Here is a 15,824-nt window from a genome sequence, read left to right on the forward strand (position 1 = left end):
GTTTATATTCTAGGCCTACGACTTCCTACGTAGTCTTCCTCTCTAAGGTTACAACCCTGCATCCTATTTCTACCTGGTGCGTCTTTGGAGTTTACCCACAGACCCCCACTTCTGGCTTCATCCTGCTACTGCTTTTGTTACCTGGCATTGGACTTCTGTTTAAGCTTCAACTAGCCCTTGAGTCCCATGGGAGAAGTTTACTGTCGGTCTTGTCGCAGAGCTCTGAGCCCATCCTTCGCTGTCACGTTCCCATTACTTTTTGGATGTGCAGAATTTATCTTTCCTTCTGTGACTTATCTACAATGAAAACATTATACAGGTCTACACTTTTACAGCCAGATTTTCTCCTGCCAGGAAATATTTTCCTTGTGAAGTCCACATCTAACCTATTCTCCCCATTTTCTTTCTCATTACTGAGGGGTGCCACAACGCCTGGTGGCATCATGGGCTACAAGCTAGGTTGTTAACCTGAAAGCCGACTGTTCTGTGCCAGCAACCACCCCTTGGGGGAAAGAGGAGGCCCCGTCCCTGTAACGGTTTACAGGCTCAATAACCCGCAGGGGCAGCTGCGCGCTGTCTCAATGGGTCGCGATGAGAAGGAAGCAACTTGAAGAGAGCGAGGTTTTTTCCTTCTTAATGTCATTAAAAAATGTTACGTTTATGCTAATTCCCTTATGCTGATCTTTGACTCGAGTTTTTTTTCAAGCAAGATAGTGTCTTTATTAAGAGCAATGAAACTTTACTTCCACTTTAATCCCATGAACGACTTAGATACACACTAACTCACAATTTCCCATTTCTCTCATTCAAACCTCCGGTGTTAGAAAGGAAGTCCTTGAATTCAATATTAAGAAGTTGATAGAAAATAGAAGAATGTAACACCCATTTCTGATTGTTGTTGTTAGTTACTGTTAAGTTTGGTTCTGACATATAGTCACCCAGATACGACAGAACAAAACACTGCAAAGTTAATACCATCCTCACGATTGTTGCTCTATTTGAACCCGTGATCGCAACACTGGGCCAACCCATCTTTCGCACAGTGGACCTTCCTCTTTGGCACTGATCCTCTATTTTGCCAATCGCAATGTCTTTCTCCAGGGACGGAGTCCTCCTGATAACATGACCAATGCGTATGAGACACAGTCTCTGCATCCTCACTTCTCAGGCGCATTCTGCCGTGCTTCGTCCAAGATAGACTTGGTCATTCTTCTGGCCGCCCCTGGCTTATGTTGTGTCTAGTTAGGCAGTTGCTATTGTCCAGCAGAGAAAGACAGGGCTCAGACAGGGGATAGCAGGAGAAAAATGTTTGGAGTTTGGTTGTAGCTTGAAGGTAGAGTAAAAAAATCATCCTTGAAACTGATTGATTTTTGTTTGCTTGTTAATTAAAAGATCATTTTATTGGGGACTCTAAAACAACTCTTGCTACAATCCATACATCACTTGCATCGGGTGAATTTATACATGTTGCCTTCATTCTGTTCTAGACATTTACTTTCTATTGAGCCCTTGGTATCAGTTCCTCTTTTCTCCCCACTTCCTTCCCCCATCCTCATAACCCCTTGATAGATTATAAATGTTATTATTTTCATATCTCACACTGACCACCCTCCCTTCCCCCATGTTTTCGGGGCCGGTTAATAGGCATCAGAAGACACACAACAAAGAAACTAATTGTTCTTATTTATTGGCTTTCTCTCTCTTTTAGTTTCGCTATTCGAACTGGCTTGATAAGTTGTATATGTTGCTGGGGACGTTGGCTGCTATCATCCATGGAGCTGCACTCCCCCTCATGATGCTGGTGTTTGGAAATATGACGGATAGCTTTGGAGATTTGGCAGAGAAAAAAAACAGTAGTGATTTTGAGCAAAGTAAGTATTTTGTGTGTGTGTGTGTGTTACTGACTTTATTGGAATCTTAGAAAAACCAATCAATCAAGAAAAATCAATTGATAACTATTTGAGAAGCCCTTATTAAATGTTGATTAATATGTATTAGCTTTGGGAAATAGTATGAGCCAGAGTTTATGTTTTTCATGAGTTTGAGAGAACACAGTATTGCAAGCGTTGGTGTATATGACGGAAGTACAGCACAGATGAGTGCAGAAAAGAGACTTCTGTGGCATCAGACAGATCTAATGAAGCGTCAGGAAGTGGTATATGAACTTAATGTGGACCTTGAATATTAAGTAGGAAGAACAGAAGACCTTTAAAAAGGGGAGGGGGGAGGGAAAACAACAATGAACAGGGAGCAGCCTGGTGTGCTTGTGGTGGAGGGATTATGCTGAAAGGTAATAGGAATTCAGGAGAGAGAACTTTATGGAAGACTTTACAAAATAATAAGGACGTGCCCCTTCCAGATTAAAAGGGATTAGAAAGATACAATCAAGAATATTATGAGAATTATGATTAGATTATTTTAATGTTAAAAAAATTAAAGTTATAAGACATATACAACATAAAAATGCCATTTCTTCCACTTTCAAGTTTACAGTTCAATGTCTTTAGTTCACAACGTAGTACAACTAACACCACTATTTCTGAGACTTCTATCACTCCGAAGAGAAACTCTGTGGCACTAGGCAATCCCTTGCCATGTCCCCAGCCCTTGGCAATGTCTAAACAACTTCCTATGGCATGTAAGTGGAGTCATATAATAGTTTTAGAATAGTTTTATGTATTGTTTGTTCTTTTGTGTCTGACTTACTACCTTTGGCATAATGTTTTCAAAGTTCATCTATGCCATAGCACATGATAACACTTGTGTTCCTCTTATGGTTGGATACTGTTTCTACCATGCGCCACATGTTGCTTGTCTACTCTCGATAGGACTTGCATTGCTTTGGCTTTTGATTATTGTGAATCACGTTGCTATGAACACCGCATGTAAAGGTCTTCTCGAGGCCCTATTTTCAGTTCTTTTACACACATATCTAGGATTGGAATTGCTGGATTGTATGGTAGTCCCATATTTGAGGAAATATTAAGTTGTTCTCCACAGTGCTGTACCTTTTACATTCCCCCCAGCCACAGAGGAGGGCTCCAATTTCAACACATCCTCACCAACCCTTATATTTCTTAGGTAGCTGTACAAGAACCACCCTAGTGAGTGTGGTGGGTTTTATCCTGCTTCCCTTAAAAATAATGGTGCTGCCATCCAAACCTCGGTTCATATTCCAATTTCTTCAACTGCCCACAATGTCTTTTATAACTTTTTTAAGTGGAAATTTTTTATTCCTGTGCTTGTTGGCTTTTGTGCCTCTTTAGAGAGGTGGGCGGGCACCGTGGCTGTACGGGGACCATGGTCAGGGTGGTGCAGGGCCATGCAGTGTTTCCCTCTGCTGTTTATAAGGAGACCACTCGATGGCATTTAACAACAATAGCATCATCTTTAGAGAAATGTCTTTTCAAGAACTTTGTCTGCTTTTTTAAAATTGATTTGCCTTTTTCCTGAATTATAGCAGTTCTTCATAGTATAAGCCAACCCAAATATCAGCCAAGGCACCTAATTTTACCACAAAAACTGCATTAAGAATGTGATGAATGGAAAGACAGGGAATCCAGGACAGATAAACCCCTCAGAACCAATCATGAGAGTACCAATACCAGGATGGTAAGGGGAAGGAAGGAGGAGAAAGGGGAAACCGATCACAATGATCTACCTATAACTCCCTCCCAGGGAGATGACAACAGAAAAGTGGATGAAGGGATACATCAGTCAGTGTAAGACATGAAAAAAAATTGTAAATTACCAAGGGTTCATGAGGGACGGAGGCTGTTGGAGGGTGGGGGAAAAATGAGGAACTGTTATCAATGGCTCAGGTAGAAAGAAAATGTTTTGAGAACGACGATGGCAATAAATGTACAAATGTGCTTGACACAATGGATGGATGGGTGTATGGATTGTGTTAAGAGTTGTATGAGCCACAGTGAAACTATATATATATATATATAATGTGCTGAAAAACTCAGCTTATACACAAGTATATACAGTATTTAGGATTTAGAGATTCAGTGTTCCCTGCTGGTGCAGTTGTTAAGTAGTTCTTAGCTACTAACTAAAAGGGCGGTGCCTCAAACCCACCAGCCACTCCATGGTGAAAAACTGCAGTTTGCTTCTGTAAAGATTTACAACCTTGGAAACATTACATGATATATAAACATTATATATCATAACGACCCCACAGGACAGAGTGTATCATTATGAGTCAAACAACTAACCGCCGTGTATGTGTGAATATTTATTAGATATATGAGATACATGTATTTAGTTCTTTATGTATTCTGAGTTTATCCAGAATATATAAGGAATGTCTCCAACTCAACAAGAAAAAGACAGATGACCCAATTGAAAATAGATAAAGGACTTTTCTCCAAAGAAGGACTAATGATCAATAAGCACACCCCTAAAAAGAACATCCAATTTTTAAACAAAATTATAAAAGATATAATAGTTAATTAGTAAAATTTGATTATGGATCAAGGGTTAGGTAATAGAGAATTATTGTTCATTTTCTCAGGCATGGCAACTATATTGTGGATATATAGAAAAAAATCTATAAGCAGACTTCAAAAAGTTCGTCGAAGAATGGAATTAAAAGACAATGGATTATTTTGAAGCCTGTTAATATTGGTAGAGTAACTGTGTATAAGATAGTGACAATAGTTATACAACAAGTTGAATATACTGGATGTCATGGAGTAATTCTATATATGCAAATATATTTAACTTAATTTTACATATGTAAAATTGTAAGTTGGCATGTATTCTGTATAGATGTGTGTGCATGTATACACACATATAGATTACAATGGAAAAGAAAAGAGGGGGGAGTTAAAGATGGTAGGGCTTTCAACAGGAGTGACGTGATCTGGTTTCTGTTTGAAAAAGACCACTCTGGCTGCCGTGCTCCGAATATGGAGGAGAGGACGCGAATGGAAATAGGGATGTCGTTTAGTGTGAGGCCATTTAAGTCGTTTAAAGTATGAATACGATGAAAACTCAGACCAAGGTGGTGAGCATAGAAATAGGTTTGTGTTTGGGAGATAGTCTTAGGGTAAACCAAATCTGGACCTGGCAGGTTTGCTGTGGAGCAGAATACCAAGGAAGTTCAGCCTGGGAAACAATGCTCCAAGAACAGGGCTCTGTTCTGTGAGTAATTGAACACAGGTGGTGCTCAGGAAATGGGATGAGTGAGTGGAACAGTGAACACTTTTATAAGTGAAAAGGAGCCGAGAGATTATCTGGCCAAACCTTATAATTGCACAAATGTAGAAACCAGGAAATTGACATGATGTGACCAGGACAGACCTGCTTGCTAGTTGGCAGAGCTGAATTCCTAGGACAGGCATCCTACCCTTCAGTCTGATTCTTGCTACTCCACTAGAGGTTTTCAAATTCTGAGCGAAGGCAAAGAACTCCAGCAAGTTCCACTTGGCCTTTTTCCTCGGTTCGGTGCCTTCCTGTAGGTTTACTTTTGGTATGTCAGTCAGGCAGGTCAGCCAAGAGGCATTGCTCTGAAGGCCGGAGGTGTGAAAGCACACGTGGAGGTGAAATCACCCCTGTCACCTGCCATAACCAGCCTGGGCAAGAGCCAGGAAGATAGGACATTTAGGTGAAAGGTCCAGGTTTACAACGTGGCTGATTAAAGTTTCTTGCACACGAATGGAAGTAGAATCACATAACTCTTGACCTCTAAAGGGCCCGGTGAATCATTTAACTCCGTAGTTTATTATGTTAGCGAATGCTCCTGGTGCAAGTAATGTCCATCCGACAAACTCATAGAGTTAAGCAGCCCAAAGCAAGGCTGCCTGATCGAATGTGACAGCCGGGTCTCTGCTAGCTGTCCACTCTCCTACGACTTGCCAACTATGTTGAGGTCACTCTACAGAGTTCAGTGCTGCATATCTGTGGCTACCACTCTTGTTGAAAGCCTTCTTCATCTCTTACCTTGGCAACTGTAGCTTCCCAACTCCTCTCTGCTCTTTCCCTCCCTTTTCGTTTCCATTTAAGTTCATACATACATATGTATATATCTATACATAACAACATTTTCCAATTCACAAGTTTTCCATATGTCAAATTATGTTACATATATCTATACTATATTTACAAATATAGAATTACTTCATGACATTAAGTATCTTCAACTTGTATAACTATTGTCACTATCTTATGTACAGTTACTCCGCCATTCTTAACAGAAACTCATTGCCATCCAATTGCTTTCTTTTTATTGTGTAAAAACACATTGTGTAAACTGCGATTTAAGGGTATATTTCAGCGACATTAATTACATTCACCATATTGTACAGCTATCCCCACTATTTATTTCTAAAACGTTTTCATATCCTCAAACAGAAACTCTGTACCCATTAAGCAGTAACTCTCCAATGTCTTCCTTCAGCTCCTGGAAGCCACAAACCTACTTTCTGTGTTGATCTTGTTCTGGATAATTCATATCAGGGGAATCTCCCCACTAGCACTTTTGGCCAACTGTCCAGTTCACCATATAATGTCAGTGTGAACTTTTTTTTTTCCAGATGATTTTTATTTATAAACAAGACAAATTTCCAAGCAGCATTAACTTAGGGGAACAAAAAGGTTTAAAAAACGAAAACAGGAGTTGTGAGCATCCAGAGGCGGAGGACCTGGGAACCCCGCAGGCCCAAAGGGCATCGGGGCCTCTCTAGGGCTGGGGCCCTTCTTGTCTGCTCCCTGCTGGTGGCCAGACTGGAGGGGACACTGATGACTTCAGGACGAGCCCTGAGGCCGCCTGGCCACCGTCACGGGGAATGCTGTGAATTTGCCCCGGACCTTCACTGAAACACAAAGTGAAGGAGCTTTTAACTCTCTTGTCCAAAGTCCTCTGAGAACTTCTTCACTTTCAGGAGGTCATCGGCATTCACAGTGGGCCGGGTGGTGGCCAAAGACCGGAGCATGTCCGACATGCAAACCACAGGTTCTAAGAGTTTGTCGCTGGGGACATCCATCCAAGTCATCTCCATAGCCCCCGGGTCCCCTGGGGAGCAGGGGGTCAGGAGGTCCTCGATCATAATGCTAGGGTTTGTCCGGGAAGGGCCACAGAACTTTTTGAAGTGTGTTGCCGACTGCACTTTCCTAACGGGTTGCATGAGGGAGTCCCGCATGATGATGCTGATGTCCGCCCCTGAGTAGCCTTCCGTCTTCTGGGCCAGCTCGTGGATGTTGGCTTCCGTGAGGCTGTGCGGGGTGCTCCCAAGATGCAGCCGGAACATCTGGGCACCGGCAGCTTCCTCGGGCAGTGGGATGTAAATCCGCTTTTCAAATCTCCTACGAATGGCCGAGTCCAACACTCAGGGGATGTTTGCGGCACCAAGAACCAGCGTCCGTCGTTGTTGTTCCCCACCCCCTGCATCTGCACCAAGAACTCGGTTTTGATTCTTCGGGCAGCCTCACTCTCAATTTCATTCCGGGATCCACAGAGCGAGTCCACCTCGTCGATGAAGATGATGGAGGGCTTGTGCTGCCTGGCCAGCTCAAACAGGTTCTTCACCAGCTTCTCGCTCTCTCCCAACCACTTAGACATCAGGTCTGAGGAGGACACGGAGAAGAAGGTGGAATTGTTGGCTTCGGTTGCCACAGCTTTGGCCAGGTAGGACTTGCCTGTGCCAGGGGGGCCGAAGAGCAGTATTCCTCGCCAAGGGGTGCGCTTGCCTGTGAACAAGTGTGGGAATTTAATTGGCAAAATGACAGCTTCTTTGAGGGCCTCCTTGGCCCCCTCCAGCCCAGCCACATCGTTCCACCGAATGTTGGGCTTCTTCATCACCACCACACCCATCAGTTGCTCCTACAATTTTTTTCTTCTCTGGATTATCCCCTTCACTGTCGCTGTCGCTGCCCTTGCCCTCGCTCTGGCTCTCCTTGACCGGCTTCTTGCCGCGCTTCTCCTTGTTGCGCAGGTCCTCCTTCAGCTTCTCCGCGCGGTCTAAGTACTGCACGCACTTGGCGCGGATGCTCTCCTTGGCCTTGTCACTGTGCGCCTCATACTTGATGGCGTGCAGGAAATACTCCGCAGCATGCTGGCAGAGCCGTAGCGCCTCCTCATAGTTCTTGGCTTTATCTTCTTCTGTAGCTTTCGTCACCAGATCAATGGCTTTCTGGAGGATTGACGATGTCATTTCATCTCCTGCGTCCGCCCCGCACCCCGCCGGGCTGCTGGTGGCCTCGGTCCACCGAGGAGAGCCCAGGTGCTGGGTCCGGCGCGGGGAGCCCGGCGGGTCGGGGCTGGGCGCGGGCCGTCAGTGTGAACTTTTTAAAACATGCCAACTAATATCTCTCCTAATAGTTCCCCATACTGTGAAATAAAATACAGTGGCCTCCAGGAGCCCACATGAACAAACCCCTGCCGGCTTCTTCTGTCTTGGGCTTCTTCAGTCTTGCTACTTGTCTACTCCCTGAAGTCCATTGCCCTGTGTTCTTTCTGGTTTTTGAAAACATAAACAGCAAGTTCTGTCCTGACTTGAAGTCTTGTAGAATCTTCCCTGTCTCAGTAATAGTTGCTGCTTACCATTCAGTTCATTGTTCCTGTACCACCTCCTCAGAATAAACTTTTAAAAGTTTCATGGGCATATAATTCACATCTCATACCATTTAACAGCTCACTACTATTCAGAAGAGTCATGCAGTCATCACCACAGTCAATTTCAGAACATTTTCTTCATTCTTGTGCTCTTTGTCAGTGACCTGTTCCCCCAACCTCTCCTGCCATGCCACTAGTTACTGTCGCTATAGATTTACATAACCTGGATTTCATATACAGGAAATCATATAAAAGAAAAACAAGAAGCAAACCAAAAAAAACCAATGACAAAAAAAGAGAGATACCTTAATTAAAAATAAAGCAGAAAATACTAAAAACTGAAACAACTTTAATGTGGGTCAAAAGGGAGATCAAATAATAAGGTGTTATATTGTAACCGAACTGCATTTGCCATAATCAACTTTACAATGCTCTGACAGCAAGGCTGGTGACATCCATGGACTTATGGTCAAAGGGAAGCACCTGAGGCTCAATGCACATGGGCACCCTGAAAAGGGCATTTGGGGGCTTCTCCTGCCCTCCATAGCCTTCTACAAACTGGGTGTTCAAAATTTAAGTTCTGGTACCTTTCCCTCCTCTGGATTTGGATTTTATGATTTACAGTCCTTGGATCATACATACTGGTGTGCTTCCCCCAGGTGGACTTTTTGTCGCTTCACATAGATAGCTACTTGTTTTAAGATCCCATATGCTATTCTTTCTGATAGCCAGGGATGATCTGACCTCTTCACCACACTTTGCTGTAGCACCTATATCTTCAGTGATATTTTCATAAGGGTGCATATAGAGAAGGGCCATGTCATAAAACTAATTGTTCTTAGGTTAGGGCCATGCTTAAATATAAGCTCCAAATCCATTCATATATTTGTGGTTTGCATATTTCTTTGCTTCACTTTTGAGACATTATCATTTTATAATAGAGAACACTATAAATCATCTCCATGAGGCATAAGTATTTAATTCTATTGATAGTATTAAGTTTGGAAATGGTATAAAATTTAAAGCACTGTTGGGAAAAGGAATTTATACACGTATAAGCCATCTTTTCAGACCACAATACATGAGTTGTACATATCAAAAGCTTAGGTGACTGAACACTATTTACACAAAGAGGGTTGGAGAGAGGGCGAAATCATAAAGCCTTCCTGTCCTCACCTCATAGTCACCATCACTGTGTTATTCACTGTGTTTATAGTTAGAGTTATATTGTTACTTCAGTGGTTCACTTGTTTGTTAACAGCTGCTTGGATGAGAAGAAAGAAATGGGTGAGGGATTTGCGTGGAACTGAGAGAAACTCTGTTAGATATTTCAGCAGTGTGACCGCATCGTAGGCATGAGTTTTCTGCAGGACAGAAGTCTGATGAGATTTGGAATCTCTTGTTTGCAGTTGTGTCCTCATTGCCTAGAATCGCACTTGGCACTAAGGCTCTGTCAGAGATGGCTTGAAAACCACCATTGTAATACAGTTTCATCAATAACTGCATTAATAATTACCTAGGGGCATGGCAGGGGAGGATGGGGAGGAATCACAAGAAAATATTCTGAATTGATTGGGGTGATGATTGCACAATTCTTTTTAATATGCTTGAATGACTAAAATGTACAATATGTGAAATATATGCCATTTGAACTATTTTTAAAACACCTTTATTTTTTTTAATCGTATCATGAGGGGCTCATACAACTCCTAGCACCACCCATCCATCCATCCATTGTGTCAAGCACATCTGTGCATTTAAAAGCCACCCGTGCAATGTTATATCAGGGCCAGCCATGAGTACCCTATACCCACTGCCAAGTTATAGGACTATCCCCAACTAGGATCCTGAATCTACTCGACTTTATCTTTATTTTTGGTAAACAACACAGATTTTAAAGCCATTTATATTGGCTATTTATAATACACAACAAAATGTGGGAAATATTTTTGGAAAATAATTATTTTACCCATGAAGGAATCACAAATGCATCTATGCCACGTGCCTATTTTATTCCTATTGTATTTACATGCTCAGTAGTAAAAATTACGAGAATTCCAGAGGTATTTGGGTCAGGTAAAAACGCTGTGTGTTGCATAAATGGTGCAGAGTAATTGCCATCCTTTTGTCAGAGCGGTGGCATATATGTATATAAACCTGATGCCATCAAGACAATTGTGATTCATAGTGACCCTCTAAAGGGTTTCTGAAGGTATAAATTGTTACAGGAGCACATAAACTCATCTTTCTCCCATGAAGCAGCTGGTTGGTCTGAACTGCTGACCTTGTAGTTGGTAGTTCAATGCCTATCCAACAAAACCACCAGCCAGTATGGTAGCCAGCAATCTCATATTTATTTCAGGGTTGCCCTATCTTCCCCTGTAGTAGGTCTGGGAGATCTACCGAGTACGTAAAGAGAGCAAAGGCCAAGCACTGCACAGTGTCATCTTCTGTATAGACATCAAGGTCTCTTGATACCCTTTCTGTGGCCCTCTCTTAGGAGGATGAGGAGCAGTGCAGTGCGTTCCTTTAACAACTCTCCATGTCCTAGGTGTCTATTGGAAGCTGTTCAGGGACTATCTGGCTCAAGTTCCCATGTAACTTACTATGTCATCATTTCACTTCCAGAGCAGTGCTCTAGGCTTCTGTCTGTTCAGGTGGCAGGACACAAGAGATTCCCTTTCCTGGACCCAGTGTCTACACTGTCGTCAGTCCTCCACCGCATAGTCTCAGCATTTATGTTTTCCCCACAGTTCATAAGAGCAGTGCTAAATTTTGTGAAATTTGAAATATTTTGTCATGCTCACTTCTTCGCCATTCCCAAGAATATAGACCGAGTTTACAAAAGCCGAGGAGAAATGTGCACTGTATTTGCATTTTGCTGTAGAAACCCCCTTTCGAGAGCATGAAGGCACCATGCCCCAGCTTCTCGAATGAGGAACAACTCATGGGGGTAAAAAAGTCACTGGAGATCACTGGTTGACATTTCAAAAATATTATCCTGTCTCATCGATTTTGTGGCAAGATTGTAAAGGGACTACTATGACATTTTATGAAGCTTGGACTTTATCCTGTATCCAGGGGACTATCACTGTAGATGATTAACAGAAGCAATATTAGTATGCTTTTTTCCCCAAAGGGAAAGTCCAGTGGCAATACTGAAGGCCTGACTGAAGCAGCAAGAGCCGTTAGGGGGCTCTCGTTAAAGGAGAAGCACAAGGCTACCGAGGCCTGGACACAGAAATGACCATGAGGAGAGGGTTTGACTAGACTGATAGGGGGTCACTGACATTGGGAAGTGGCTGAGATCACCTGAGGGAGTACAGGAAATGCTAGGAAAAATCACCTTTAAGGAAGGAGGGAGCCAACATGTAGGAATGCTGGTGAATGAGACTAGAAGGAGGGATCAAGTGACGAGAGAGCTAAGAGATGGGCATTGTGGAAGCCACAGAAGAGACAGTGATTAAGAGTCTAAGCAACTATTTCACGGAAAAAAGTCTATATTCTGATGTTTGACTTTCTAGTACTGATGATTTGACTAATATTTTTAGATAACCCAGCAAGTTGTGGCTTTCCCACCGCAACCAATGTTACATTTTGGTCACTGTTCTCTTCTGCATTTTTGTTACATCTCTGGATCTCTTACTGCTCCTGCTTTTCATCCAAGGTTGAAAGATTGATAGGAATTAATTCATACAAAATTAAAAACTATTTACAGGACAATACCATAAGCTAAATTTAAAAAACAAGCGAGAAGACATTTACTATATATGTATAGTACCTTAAAATGGGAAAATTCCATTATCTTTTATTCAATTTTTCCATGAACTTTTTCAAGCCCCCTTATACAACTATAGGGTTAGTATCTCTAAGATATGTGACTTATATTGATATAATCCATTATAAATCAATTTTATAACCAGATAATCAAGAACAAAAAATTATCAGATAATATAGCTAAACATTTCACAGTAAAAGGAAACCCACATGGTCAATAAAGATATGCAAGTCAACCTCACTAGTAATCACAGGAATTTAACATGAGCTATTTTTAATCCATCAGATTGTAGGAATCAAAAAGTTTATTGATAATTTAAAGATATGTTAGAGAAACAGCCATACGTTGCCAGTGGAATGATTACCCATATCATCATGTTGGTGTATAATTTGATTGCATCTAGTGAAATTAAGGAGGAAGACTGGGCTTTCTACTGCCTTACACTGTGATAGTCTTGGAAACTCACAGGGGCAGTTAGTGCTACCTTGTCCTTGAGGGTCGCTACAAGTTGACATCGACTTGAGGGTCGCGAAATTGAAAATGCACCTATACACAGAGAAACATCCTAATTTCCATCAGCAGGGGACCTGACAAGGAGCCTTGGTGGTGGTCACTGGTTAAGCACATGGTCAGAGGTTCAAGCCCAGGAGCCAGTCCTCAGGAGGAAGAGCCTGGTAATCTACTCCATAAAAATCACAACTACCACACCCTAAGGGGCAGCTCTACTCTGTCCTTCAGGGTCATTATGAGTGTGAATTGATTTGATGGCCCACTGAGAGATAAGTTGTAGTTAGCAGCTGTTGCGTTCACTGGGACTCCTAACGTCCCTTTGTGTGGTTGGAGGTGAACATCTCTATTGGGTTTTGAATACTGATCTTTTGGAAGCAGATTCCAGGCCTGTGTGTTGTGGTCCCTCCTCTGGTGGATTTCAGCCCTCCACCTTTTCCCTAGTGCTTGAGCACTTAACCATTTGTACCACTCAGCCTTCTTAAGCTGTGGCACATTTATATAATAAAATAATATAGAGAGGTTAAAAAGAATAAAATAGGTCTGTATGCCTCAAAAATGTTACATGAAAAATAAGTTTGCAAGATATAAAGTTAAAAAGAAATTATCCCACACAGAATTGCCTAACGCGTGGTTAGAAGGTAGCGAAGGCCTTCGTGACAGTGGTTGCATTTGGGGAGAGAAGTAGAACAGTGGGACCTGATGAAACAAAACAGTGGTCAATTTATAAGGTTACATTTATTTATTTTAAGAAATCTAAACCAAATCAGACAAAATGCTTGCATTAGCCAATATGGATTTTTTAAAAAAGATTTAAACGGTATAAATGAAGGGTTGGATTTAAAGTATGCACGTCAGTGCCAAGTATGATTTGGATTTTGTCAGGACAAGGTATTGATTAGGACGAAAACCCAGAATTGATTTTATGAGGGGGTACCTCCCCCAAATGGAATTTTTTTCAATGCTATGTATTTAATTTTTTTAAAAACCACCTTATCACCTTCAACGTATTCTCCATTACACTTAATATATTGGTCAAATCTGCTATTTCATTTTTGGAAACATTTGGCAGACTCATCTGTTTAGATGGCTGACAGTACCTCCCTCATTTTTTCCCTTCACCTCTTCTACATCCTCAAATCGCTGTCCTTTCATGTCCTGCTTCATTCATGATAACAAAAAGAAGTCACGATAACAAAATGAGTAAGGTGCATGGGACAAGAGAGGCATGATGTTTTTTGCCAAAAACTGGTGCACTGAAATGACAGCGTGAGCAGGTGCATCATCGTAGTGGCAAAAGCAGTCACACGTCAGCCCCAAATGAGGCCTTTTTTGTTGCAAACTGTTATGAAATCTTCACAGTACCTCTAAATAGAACACTCGATTAACAGTCTGATCTGGTGGAACCAACTCCACCGGCATTGTCCCTCTTCATAAAAACACAAATGGGCATCATCTCGATCGTTTATTTCACTTGATGAGCTTCTGCGGGACGAGGTGACGATGGTGTCTTCCACTGGCTTGATTGATATTTGCTTTTGGGGTTGTAAAAACAGCACCACATCGTGTCAACAGAAATGACCTGACAGAAAGAGTCTGGTCTCTTCCGAGCTGTTCTTCCAAAGCACGGCATGTTTCCACTCAACACTTGCTTTCCTGGCCAGTCAGAACCCAAGGCACAAATTCCACAACATCCTTATCATTCCCAAATCTTCCATTAATATTTGCTGAACCAAGCTCCAAGGTAGTCCAGATCATTTCCCCCTCTCTTCAATAGCCTGTCGTTGGTCTTTGAGCATGAGTGCATGGATTTTGTCTACGTTTTCATCCATACAGGAAGTTGATGGAGGCCCAGAATGAAGTTTGTCATCAATCGACATTTCACCTTTTTTGAAATGAGAAAACCACTTGTACATTTGAGTTTTTCCCATAGCGCTGCCCTTGTAAGCCGTGTTCAACATCACAACAGTTTCTGTGGCACTTTTCCCTGAACAGGAAACAAAATTTCACAGTTGAATGCTGTTCTCTTAAATTGGCTGTCACAAAAAAAAAAAAAAAAAGATTCAAGTGAAACTGCTTTCATGAAAAAATTCACTATGACCAAAGAGGACCTTTCCAGGTGATGCCACTGGGTGCACTAACTCAGAGTTGCTTGATGCTTGCCTACTTAGGATAATGCATACTACAAAAGCTCCACTCAGTGGAGCTTTTTACCCCTTCATATGGTTATAGGTTTTTATTTTACTTCCAGGACATGAGTTGATAGACTATTTCTCACTAAGTGTGGGCTGTTTCTTACAACTGAACATTATCAAACTCAATGTGTGTATGTGTATGTGTTTGCACCTGATTAGCAGTTAAGTATTTGGGTAGATGCCCTGCTTGACTTGTTAACTATTTATGTAAATTATTAGGTAAAAATTAATTTGCATATGATTATTTTTAATTGGAGAACAAAGATATAAAAATAACATGCTTTTTTGTGTGTTGGTCTAGGTAATCCTAACTTTACAGGATATATGAACAATACTGAAGATATCTACAGCAAGCTGGAGAAAGATATGACTGAGTAATTAGACATTTTTCTTACTAGTTTTAAACTTTGTTGTACTAATTCAGTTGTAGCTATGGTTAAAACTTTGCATGATTACAATAAAGAATTGAAATTCTGAGCAGAGCCATATGCTGTTGGTGACTTTCCAGGAAGATACAGGGTAGATTCTTTTTAAGAAAATACTTTGTTACATAAAATGTACTAATATTAAGGTTAAGTCTAAATTAGACTGATATATGAATGGGTAAATATAGGATATCATAAATGAGAAAATTGGAGGTGTTCAAAGTGGCCATTTAAAATGTAGCTAAGATTCATATGAGTTTTTTCAGTAGCTTTGTAATTATTTGTTTAGTTTGTTTTGTGGCTGTTTTCAGTCCTGATATGATGAGATATGCTAACGAATATTTTCAAACTCAATATCT

The 15,824-nt window shown here is 41.4% G+C and overlaps 1 protein-coding gene and 1 pseudogene across 2 annotated transcripts in view; one reads left to right on the forward strand and one right to left on the reverse strand.

Annotated features, from left to right (window-relative positions):
- Window positions 1-15,824, forward strand: part of ABCB1 (ATP binding cassette subfamily B member 1) — a 96,156-nt gene that overhangs the window by 16,298 nt on the left and 64,034 nt on the right. For both annotated transcript variants that reach the window (XM_075558459.1, XM_075558458.1), the window contains exons 4-5: window positions 1,709-1,871; window positions 15,342-15,414. In XM_075558459.1, coding sequence (XP_075414574.1) covers window positions 1,709-1,871; window positions 15,342-15,414 — 236 coding nt within the window. The remainder of the gene's footprint in view (window positions 1-1,708; window positions 1,872-15,341; window positions 15,415-15,824) is intronic.
- LOC142457101 (vacuolar protein sorting-associated protein 4A pseudogene) lies at window positions 6,588-8,205 on the reverse strand (annotated as a pseudogene).

Source organism: Tenrec ecaudatus, chromosome 9, assembly GCF_050624435.1.
Source record: "Tenrec ecaudatus isolate mTenEca1 chromosome 9, mTenEca1.hap1, whole genome shotgun sequence".
In the NCBI taxonomy this organism is placed as follows: Eukaryota; Metazoa; Chordata; class Mammalia; order Afrosoricida; family Tenrecidae; genus Tenrec; species Tenrec ecaudatus.